Source organism: Mizuhopecten yessoensis, unplaced genomic scaffold (assembly GCF_002113885.1).
Source record: "Mizuhopecten yessoensis strain PY_sf001 unplaced genomic scaffold, ASM211388v2 scaffold6135_2, whole genome shotgun sequence".
NCBI classification, from domain to species: Eukaryota; Metazoa; Mollusca; class Bivalvia; order Pectinida; family Pectinidae; genus Mizuhopecten; species Mizuhopecten yessoensis.
Window position 1 is genome coordinate 36,744 of NW_018406398.1, and position 11,586 is coordinate 48,329.

The 11,586-nt window shown below is 35.6% G+C and overlaps 3 protein-coding genes across 3 annotated transcripts in view; 2 read left to right on the forward strand and 1 right to left on the reverse strand.

Moving 5' to 3' along the window:
* LOC110451632 overlaps positions 1-992 on the reverse strand; it is a 28,735-nt gene extending 27,743 nt beyond the window's left edge. Inside the window, exon 1 of the mRNA XM_021499750.1 lies at positions 977-992. The gene's annotated coding sequence lies outside the window, so the exon portion shown is untranslated. The remainder of the gene's footprint in view (positions 1-976) is intronic.
* On the forward strand, positions 992-9,121 carry LOC110451635 (selenocysteine lyase-like). Its single transcript, XM_021499752.1, has 4 exons — positions 992-1,527; positions 6,922-6,950; positions 7,354-7,534; positions 9,018-9,121. The coding sequence occupies exons 1-4, from the start codon at positions 1,386-1,388 to the stop codon at positions 9,035-9,037; spliced, it is 372 nt and encodes a 123-aa protein (XP_021355427.1). The 5' UTR covers positions 992-1,385; the 3' UTR covers positions 9,038-9,121.
* The window catches only part of LOC110451636 (selenocysteine lyase-like), a 7,269-nt gene continuing 4,716 nt past the window's right edge, over positions 9,034-11,586 (forward strand). The window contains exons 1-4 of the mRNA XM_021499753.1: positions 9,034-9,176; positions 9,315-9,424; positions 10,049-10,085; positions 10,394-10,477. Coding sequence (XP_021355428.1) covers positions 9,120-9,176; positions 9,315-9,424; positions 10,049-10,085; positions 10,394-10,477 — 288 coding nt within the window. The 5' untranslated portion in view covers positions 9,034-9,119. The remainder of the gene's footprint in view (positions 9,177-9,314; positions 9,425-10,048; positions 10,086-10,393; positions 10,478-11,586) is intronic.

Here is an 11,586-nt window from a genome sequence, read left to right on the forward strand (position 1 = left end):
TGTTAGCTTTATCATAATGGTATAACTAGAGTCTGGTGGTAAGTACTGTTAGCTTTATCATAATGGTATAACTAGAGTCTGGTGGTTAGCTTTATCATAATGGTATAACTAGAGTCTGGTGGTAAGCACTGTTAGCTTTATCATAATGGTATAACTAGAGTCTGGTTGTAAGTACTGTTAGCTTTATCATAATGGTATAACTAGAGTCTGGTGGTTAGCTTTATCATAATGGTATAACTAGAGTCTGGTGGTAAGTACTGTAAGCTTTATTACAGGTGAACAGATATTTTGGGTTATGAAAATGTACCATTTACTTATCATTGGTTGAAGCTTAAACTGTTAAGTCCCACATTTGTGTCCTTTCATGCTGAATGTACTTATATAGTTGATATAGTAGTCTGATCTTCACCAATGAAAAGCTTCAGGTAGCTTTTTGCGGCGCATTTTTACGTTCCTATAATAATATGTGACTTTGGTGCGTCATTGATATGGAGGAAATAAAATCCAGAAATCTTACAGTTAAAAAGGTGAGTTAAAATACTAAATAATCCAACAGGATCTTGCTAATAGCAGGAGGCATTGAATTAACAGGGGTCAGATCAGACCAGAACTTAGTTGAGTCTGTGTTGAACTATTTACAATTATATTATGGGGCATTTTAACTCACAGTACTAAATGATGATGTGAATTATCAATGTTAACAAACATCTCTCTTTTGCTGTATTTGCTTGATTGTTTAGTGACCAATTTTGCTTCAAGTTATTTCAGTTGTTTATCAACAAGGTTTTGGTCTTTACTTCTACCTGTATATTTACCGTTGCATGTACATCAATACATACACAAAATGTAGTGTATTGTTAACTTGCATATATATATATCTACAAATGTTCTAAAAAGAGTTTATTTGGAAAATTATTTGCAAATTTATTTATTGTTTTACTAATGGTCGGTGCTACCTCATGAAAAATGTACTCACCTTCGACCTCGAACGAAGGTACAAGTTCTATAGGTACTGCCCATGTCCACTTTCGTTTTCGTATTCTGGAAAATTGAATAATGAGAAGAAATCAGCCTATATCATAGGCATTATAAAAGCATAAATTAACCTTAATTAAACCAAAATCTTCAATTAATCGTGTAGTAAACAATATTAAGATAATGTTTTAAGAAAAAAGTCATGATTAGTTTGTCCAATGGAATAGTTCGTCTCATAATCAGTTCACTTAACTGTTCAGGTTGTTGAGTGCTCTTCGGCATGTATAATGGCTTGTAATGGATTTTTAAATCGAACAAAATGACAACCTATGTGTCAATGCTATATGATTTTTTTTATTATTATATGTTGTGGGAAATTTAGCAAACAGGCAACTTACCGACTGGGTTGAATGAATGTATGCATGCATCAATGTAACCTGCGATTTGATTGGATAAGGACAATTGTTGGTATTTCTACTTTCGTTTCTGTTGAATTATTCGACGTCCATATTAGACGAAGATGCGACCGCGCTAGTGCTGTACAGATCCATGGTGAGGTATTGGAATAATTGGAACACCTGATTATTTCGTATTTTCTGATCAAGCAATTATATTTTTCTGGTACAATGCAGAGAGGGGAGAGACCCGGTGAATATGCACAACTAAAGCCCAAAAAGATTACATTTTCAAACCGAAAGTAGATTTGACAGAGTTGAAGTTTTCAATTTCTTAAATGCTATTTTGTCATATATATGATAAAAATGGTTACAAAAACAAATAGTTTTGTGTCCCTATATTGTTTATCCCATATTATCCACCAGAGAAGTTCTATTTTGTCTTCTTCCTATTACGAGTCGAAGACCATGCAGTGTTAAATTGACTAGGCGCATTTCAGAACGAAAATTGAAATCCTTTTACATTTTAAATCCTTCTTGGTATTGTTGATTTAGATATTTCTTACATCTTGATTTGCCCTTCTGGATGATTTTAACAAATTTTACAAAAATGTTCTTGATCTTGTGGTCCTGATTAAAACCTACAGCAGTGGGAGAACAAATGGTTCAAATGCAATTCAATCCTGATAAATGTAAGGTACTACGTACGGGTTACAAACAGAAGGAAGTCACTAGTTACCACCTACAGCATCCCTGGGACCCCATTTGTCCCAGTTAAGACACCTAGTATTTTACCAGGATGACATGAACATCGCGAATATATTGATTACGGTACATTAAAGTTATACTTGAGGTGCTTAATTAGGTAGACAAGTGGTGGATTTGGACAGATTATTCTTTGTGTGGCTGATTTTTATAGAACATAAGATTACAGTCGCCTTCTAGCTTAATGCTAGAGGGAATTTATTTCCATTTAGCTCAATTGGTAGAGGGCGGTCTGGGAATCTAGGGTTTGTGGTTCCTTGTATGATGGAAACATATATAACATATATCCTTCCTTCTATATGGCTAAAGAGAGGAAAAAATGGCAAGATGGTTTTTGAGCCCTGTGTTCCGCAGCCGGAACGATTCTTATGCATGCATACATGTAGGTATTATACTTCTTTGAAAGGAGACTTGGGATACAAAAAAAAGAATCACAACATTTACAGATGTACCATCCGATCTCCAAAATCTCACTACAGTAGCATTAGTAGAATATTCAGGTGTGAGAATGAGTAAGAATATCCCACATGGAAATTCTAAATCCAATCAGGCATATGTAAGAACTGATCCCAAAGTTTTGGAAGATTGTGCATTCCATGCTAAAACCAAATCAGCTACAGAAGTCTGCTACATGATGGCAAAAGACAACAGTGTTCTTGCGGCAGCACGATTTACCCAAAAAGACCCCAAAACACCCAAAAAGACCCCAAAAGACCCAAAAAACACCCCAAAAACCCCACAACACACCCCAAAACACCAAAAAATACAACACAAACACATGAAAAATGTTCAGATATTTTTATGTCTGCTTCCTGTCATTATGTGACATAATGATGTTTCCCGTTAATTGAATAGTTATAGCGACGCAAGTAATATTAACTATACGTATTTGAGTTACTTCCCCTGCAACAAGTTTACCGTTTGCCTATTCACAAAAGTTTTATCGATAAATGGTATTTATTCTCACTCTTTCCACATTATTTGACATAGGTAGCCTATGTTTATTTTGTATTTGACAAGTGCTTTGTTCTTAAGAGGATACTGTTTGAAGTGTTAAATTCGTACTTTTTTTAACAGTCTGATTATTTCAATCTATTTTGCGTTTTTCGAGTGAATCATTTGGGTGCTTTTTTTCGAAAGTTATTGGCCCTAAAAAGGGCCGTTTTATGATACGTATTTCCTCTTAATGCTTCTGTGTGGAGGCGATGATTCTTCGGATTCTGGACATATACTTCTTTCTTCCTGTATTAACGGTGATCAGTTCACTGGTTTGAAGATGGACCAGGTCTTGTAGATAGTCAGTCGGGTACTTAATGTCTTTGAACTGTACGAAGTGCTTTCCAAATTTCTTGTGGAGAAGTTGGTTTATACGTATCCGTTGACATTCATACGCCTCTTTTGTCAGACCAGGAACTTTACTGAAGTTTCCCCTTGTGATGATTTCGGCCACCCATACCTTCTTCATTCCAGCATTATTGAATGTAAAAACCAACTCGACAATTCTTTCAAAAATCTCCCTTGGTGTAGATGTGGGTGAGATGTCATTACCTCCGACGTGGAGGAATGCAAATTCTGCACCTGTTGCTATGGCTTGCCTAACAAATCGCTGGTCCATCCTGTCTGTCCTCAAACCACCCCTGCCAAAGAATACAGTATTCACGCCAGAAATACATAGGTCTCCATCACAATGGCGCCGAAGTCTTTCAATGTAGCTGCTACCATATAGAATCAAAGTAGGCATGGTTGTTTGATTGTAATTATTACTTTTGTTTTTAAAAAAAATCCCTTAAATGGTACATATATAAGTGTGTGTCCGTCCGTGTATCTGTATGATATGACGCGCATATCAAGAAACGTATCATTCGTTGATTGGCCAGTTTTTGATATTGGTTTCTCCACATCTTCATTATTGTGACATAACGAGAGTCATTGTAGAAACACTTCTTACCACTAATTAGGGAAACCATAACAATTCTCAGCGGCTGAGTGCGTGGGTTTGTTGTTACAACGGCACCTGACCAAGCATTACTTGTGTAATCTTCTGTTCACACATGACGATGTCAAACTACCGTGGAAATATAATCGAATACCTTCGTCTTTTAATTAGTTATATTTCTATAATCTGTGAAAACGAAGGAATTGTGCAATTTAGGAAAATTTGTCCATCACGCAAACATATTACGAGCAAATTATTTAGATAATCAAATGTACCACGGACTAATATATTGACACTGGAAGTTTTTGTTGTAATTAAGTTTAATGTACATGTTGTACAATGAAGAATTACGAATTACTTATACGTGAATAACTCCAGTGTTATCAGTTGAATGTTTTTGAAGTGTTAACGTATATGAACAGCAGTGTTACAGGTGCGGTATCGCTAAGAAACCACACGTTCCGATGACGTAACGTCAGATGTTGACGCACAAACGAAAAATCGCGGATTCCCCTACATTAGCGTTATATCAAATCTAAATATGAATCAAATCATGTTATTATATAATCACCAAAACTCAGTCTTCGCGTGTTTTATTACACATATCATGAAAATTCCTATCGAACCATTTCTGTGAACTTGTATAAAAGTGTAATTACAAAATAAAGTGTTATTACGTATGTTTATGTTGGACGTGCTTTAACCTTTTTTTAAAATTCAATACAAATGAATTTAAGCAGAACATAAGAAGCCTAATTTTGTGCATTTATGATATAGAAAATACTAGTACAATTGTTGTAAAACTAGCAACAATCAATCAATCGGAAAAAAAACTATTAATCCCATAATCAGTGGTTCGCGGTAAAATGATTGCATGTTTTTCTTTCATTTAGGTGTTACGTCAATTGGGTAATTATACTGAACACCTTCAACCAATTATCCATTCGCGAAATAACACTCTAACACACATGTCACACCTGTAACAGCGTCACCCGTAACTGTGATTTCTAGGCACGTGCCGTTAATTACAGGTGTGTTATGTCAGTTGACAGCAGGTCAGACCTTCTTTTGTGGCAAGATGGTTTTTGAGCCCTGTGTTCCGCAGCCGGAACGATTCTTATGCATGCATAGGTATTATACTTCTTTGAAAGGAGACTTGGGATAAAAAAGAAGAATCACAACATTTACAGATGTACCATCCGGTCTCCAAAATCTTACTACAGTAGCATTAGTAGAATAGTCAGGTGTGAGAATGAGTAAGAATATCCCACATGGCAATTCTAAATCCAATCAGACATATGTAAGAACTGATCCCAAAGTTTTGGAAGATTGTGCATTCCATGCTGATTGTTTAAAATTGTGACAACTTGTTCAAATAATATTTATTTCAACAATTCTTTTATTACCATTTATGTTTTATGTACTGCAAATGTAATAATGCTGTCATCTGTAACATCGCGATGCAAGGGAGGTAACACATATACCATACTCTCGTAATTTCGAATTGAAGGAATTGACAGTTGATGCCGAAAAAACAGGTTACTACATTATAATATTAACTGAATATTATTTAAGTGTCGTCTGTGTTTTTGTGTGGTCTTATCAGTGTTTTTTGGGTGTTTTTGGGGGTGTTTTTGTGTGTTTTTGGGGTCTTTTTGGGTGTTTTGGGGTCTTTTTGGGTAAATTGTGCTACCCGGAATGAGTAATGTATATGTTGGCCTGGAAGCAGCTGTTCACTTAATATAAACTGAGATGAAACCTTTTAATATCTAAAGTATACTTACAATCAATGTTCTCGTATGTCATCTGCCTCATTTGTTGACATTACACAGTTATATCCTGTGTTGGCATACCAGTTTCTGTTCTCAGAAGTATTTTTAACATGAAATATCTAGATCGAAATATATTTTTAAAAGTTAAACAGCAGAGTTTTCCTGTGTCACAGTATATGTGCATGGTTATAGCTATGAAATAACAAATAAAAAACATGTTAATCACTACAACAAGGTATGACACTTTATAGTTTACCTGAAGGAAAAACGTGAGCAAGTGGTTCAGCAGGAGGTTTAGATACTTTATGTGCATTGTACCTATTGGAAAGTGTTCATGTCTATTATACTGCTAATTACTCAAATACATAAATCTGAATTAATACACTGTAGGCCCAATTCTGGGATAATCACTGCAAGGAGAGAGTGCACTTGGTGGATTTAATCTATCCGACAGCTTAGGCCTTGTTTCGCCTTAAAGCTATTTGTTGGTTACAGGTAAACTATACACAGGTGTGACATGCTACTTGTTAACTACACATATGTGTGACAGGATACATATAGTTGTGACATGATACATGTAAACTACACAAAGATATGACAGGTACAGGTAAACTACACACAGGGGTGACAGGATACTATACAGGTAAACTACACACAGGTGTGACAGGATACTATACAGGTAAACTATACACTTGTGTGACATGATACAGGTTAACTACACACACATGTGACATGATACATGTAAACTACATACAGGTGTGACATGATACAGATAAACTACATACAGGTGTGACATGATACAGATAAACTACATACAGGTGTGACATGTTACATGTACACTACATACAGGTGTGACATGATACAGGTAAACTATGTACAGGTGTGACAGGATACAGGTAAACTACACACAGGTGTGACATAATACATATAGCTGTGACATAATACAGGTTAATTAAATACAGGTATTTTTATAGTGATACAATTGTCAAGTCAAATGAATAGTTTGTGAGTTATAATACGTTTTAATTATTTGAAGGAATGATTTCTATTTATTTATTTTTTCATTTTTTTGTTCCAGATATTCTTTTCACATCAGGAGGAACAGAGGTAAGTGATATTGGAAGATTCAAGTTTGTGTGTGACAATTACAATTTTACGAGGATAGCTTGTCAAAATATAAGAGTAAGCAAAACAAATTTGATAGAATATCTAAATAACATTGCCTTTTTAGTTATTTCTCTCCAGTTTTTTCAATAAAATGTTTCTTTAAAGAACTGATGTAAAGTCATGTTGCTTTGGTGACTTGAGCTGACACATTTCCCTTCTACTGAAAGAATTCTTTTGAATAGTTAATGCTTTATTTAGAAAAGCTATAGACTCTTATAAAATATAGGTACAGAAAATATCTTTATGTAATTTGTACATAATATCCCTACATGTCATGTTTATATACAGGTAATATCTCTTTGTAATATATATTTAATATGTATGTATCTTTGTGTTATGACAGGCCAACAACATGATTTTACAGACTGCTCTCAAGCACTTTCATCTCGGTCACGAAATCACTAATGGGACTGATCCCAGTAGGGGAGACAACTCAGACCAGCTGCCCCACTTTATCACCTCCAACATGGAACATGATTCGGTGAAGCTTGTACTGGAAAACCTGGCTGAGGAGGGAATCGCTAGTATGTAATATTTAATTAAAATAACAATAAACGCTTTAGTTATACAGGGTAGCACAGTTAGACTTTTGTCTATTATACATGGTCTACATTGTACACACACACCATTAGGGCTATTACGAGATGACAGCATGCACATGTAAACAGAATACATAAAATGCCACAGAATAAAATACAAAATATAAAAAGTACTGGGGAACAAGTTTCCCTGTCATAAATATTATGTATCTTACATTTCTCGTCTTAAGGAGGTGTGGGGTGATACCGGGGTACATTAAGTTTTTGTTGGTCTGACTACATTGTACATAAGTCAGCATCGGTAGCTTATCCTGCTGATAGCTCATCTTTTCTATTGCTCATGTTTTATTGTTTACTTGCCTCATACCTTTTGATATATACAGTAAAACTTTGTTATACTGCCACCATTTGTCCATAGAAATTTTGCTATTTTGAACGGGTTAGGCGATATATTGCGGGAAGTGAATAAAGGGTTTCTTTAGAAAGCAGAAAAATTTGGACCTTGAAATGTATCGGCGGTAAACGAGGAGGCAAATGAAATGAGAGTCATTATATTGAGTTTTTACTGTAATGCCAAAGACTGTGACATTTATTCAGGTGTGTTGTCATAATGAGACAGGTATAATACAATACGTTGTCATAATGAGACAGGTATAATACAGGTATGTTGTAACAAGGAGACAGGTGTGATACAGGTATCTTGTAAAGTGCTCTTTATGGTATTAAGAATGGAAAATCTATAATACAGGACATTTTTCTGCTAAGAATGATTTTTAATACTGAAGTTTGACTGTTTCTAGCTCACCTGGAGTTAAGTTCCTGTGACTTTATATGCACAGTCCAATGTCCGCTTGTCAAGCTGTTTGATATCACCATTTCCTTAAAGTAACTTCTTCAGAACCACAAGACAAAGAGTCATGATATTTGACATGTAGCATGCCAGGATGAAGGAGTATAAGATTTGTTCAAGTAAATCACCTTGATCTACATTTTACATTTAAGGTCAAATGAGTCAAATGTGTTATGAAATTATTACAAGATTTTCTATTAAACTGTAAGGCCCAGAGTCATGATTTTTATCATGTAGCTGACTTAGGTATAGATTAATGACCTTGACCCACTTTCAGTGTCACAATTAAAAATTAAAAATAGAATAAAATGTTTTTTTCAAGGACAGAGTGCCGAGTCATGATATTTGTTTGTAGTTCTCTGGATGATCAGAGCCATCAATTCCTTCAGCATTTTGTAAGCTCTTGTAAAATAATGAATAAGACATTTACTAGGAGCACATATGTATACATGTATAATGATACTGTATTTCTTGTGTGAAATCTTAAGGCTGATTACAGTAATGTAGTCTAAACTTTTCTATCAATACATGTACAAGAGACCATGCTTTGGTAGAAACAATATACATGTAGCTAGAGTTTATGAGTTTGTCCAAAGGAATAATGTTATATATTTTCAGCCAATAAAGGAGATCTTTGAGAGTATCCGTCACATCAATTTGACTCGTAAAAACCTGCCACGAATCCTGCTGCACACAGATGCAGCCCAGGCTATTGGTAAAATGGAGGTAGACGTTGTGGAAATGGACGTGGATTATCTAAGCATTGTGGGCCACAAGGTATTATTTTTATATCAGATCATTACATTCTGATTCCCCATTTTGTGTATGTGTTGAATATATTTTGTTAACACTGGTTGATTATGTGCATATATCCCTTAATTCACAAGTGTTTTATATAGGTTCTTGTTGCTTCAGTTCTATGGCCCACGGATCGGAGCCGTGTTTGTGAGAAACCTAGGAAGTAAAGAGGTACCTTTATACCCGATGTTGTATGGTGGAGGACAGGAGCGTAACTTCAGACCAGGGTAAGTATAGAGGGGTCAAAAGGAAATTTTATCATTATAAGTACTGTACCTCCTGGGAGCAGTAAGGTTTCTCGGCTGTCATTTAGCAGCAGGCAGTTCCTCTAACAATAGGGTCAAATAAGTGCTAAGTTCAAGATATCCTGATAAAACTTGCAATTTATCTGCATTACCCACAGACGATGTACAGTGCACTGTCGTTAGGTCACTGTGACCTTGACCTCAAGGTCAAAGGTCAAATAAGTGCAAAGTTTTCAGGAATATCTTGTCTGGGCCGTAATTTTTAAACTGTTAAAGGACTCGCACAACTAAATCATTTATTTACTATATGTTGTTACTAAGCTTTTGAGCTAATAGTGTTAATATTTGAATTTCAACACTAGTGACAACTGTCTAGATTTACAGAAATTGATACATAATTGACAAAGGATTCAAAAGGCAATTTTTGACGGGTTTAGTGGCATATAAGACCTCTACTGGCGTCTGCTTTTGACAAAGTTTACAATAAAATAACATAATAAAATCTACTAAACTATACTATAGGTTCAATATCTGCAGCCTATTTAAATTACTCAGAGGCACTGTATTCAATCAGAACAAATTTGAATTAATCTATCTACATTACAGGACAGAGAACACTGGTATGATAGCTGGTCTGGGAAAGGTATGTGGTCTCACTTGTCAGACTGGCATGTTGGTTAGCAGATTTCATAGAAGACTTAATTACAAATGTGTGCATTTTCATTGTACTGCCTCTAAACAACACTATGAAATGAAACAATATCACCATGAACTAATATACTGAATGTTTACCAAAAATTGGACATTATTTGGATCTTTTTGTCATGCTATTTTGAAACTCAATGCTGTATTGTACACGAGTCTAAATTGTATTATTTTTTCACATGATGTCTTATGTACACAGTGTAAGACTAATGACAACGGTTGAATCTTACATACTTGTTTGTACAGGCCGCTGAACTTGTGGTACAGTACCTAGACAACTACAGCAAACATATGGCTACAGTGAGGGACTACCTCGAGACACGACTCCAGGTACTGTATTAACAGGAGATTTACCACTATGTGTGACTCCTGGTACTGTATTAACAGGAGATTTACCACAATGTGGGACTCCTGGTACTGTATTAACAGGAGATTAACCACAATGTGTGACTCCAGGTACTGTATTAACAATAGATTTACCACAATGTGTGACTCAGGGTACTGTATTAACAGGAGATTTACCACAATGTGGGACTCCAGGTACTGTATTAACAGGAGATTTACCACAATGTGTGACTCCAGGTACTATATTAACAGTAGATTTACCACTATGTGTGACTCAGGGTACTGTATTAACAGGAGATTTACCACAATGTGTGACTCCAGGTACTATATTAACAGGAGATTTACCACAATTTGGGACACCTGATACTACATTAACAGGAGATTTACCACTATGTGTGACTCCAGGTATTGTATTAACAGGAGATTTACCACAATGTAAGACTCCAGGTACTATATTAACAGGAGATTTACCACAATGTGTGACTCCAGGTACTATATTAACAGTAGATTTACCACTATGTGTGACTCAGGGTACTGTATTAACAGGAGATTTACCACAATGTGTGACTCCAGGTACTATATTAACAGGAGATTTACCACAATTTGGGACCCCTGATACTACATTAACGGGAGACTTACCACTATGTGTGATTCCAGGTATTGTATTAACAGGAGATTTACCACAATGTGTGACTCCAGGTACTATATTAACAGTAGATTTACCACTATGTGTGACTCCAGGTACTGTATTAACAGGATATTTACCACAGTGTGTGACTCCAGGTATTGAATTAACAGGAGATTTACCACAATGTGTTACTCAAGGTACTGTATTAACAGGAGATTTACCACAATGTGGGACTCCAGGTACTGTATTAACAGTAGATATACCACATTGTGTGACTCCAGGTACTGTATTAACAGGAGATTTACCACTATGTGTGACTCCAGGTACTGTATTAACAGGAGACTTACCACAATGTGTGACTCAGGGTACTGTATTAACAGGAGATTTACCACAATTTGGGACTCCAGTTATTGTATTAACTGGAGATTTACCACTATGTGTGACTCCAGGTATTGTATTAACAGGA

Bases quoted from the DNA above. Each gene is read 5' to 3' on its own strand.
- LOC110451635 (XM_021499752.1), top strand. From the start codon at position 1,386: ATGAATGTATGCATGCATCAATGTAACCTGCGATTTGATTGGATAAGG. The intron at 1,528-6,921 runs GTGAGGTATTGG...TTTTTGTTCCAG, and splicing joins TAGTGCTGTACAGATCCATG to ATATTCTTTTCACATCAGGA. The intron at 6,951-7,353 runs GTAAGTGATATT...GTGTTATGACAG, and splicing joins TCACATCAGGAGGAACAGAG to GCCAACAACATGATTTTACA.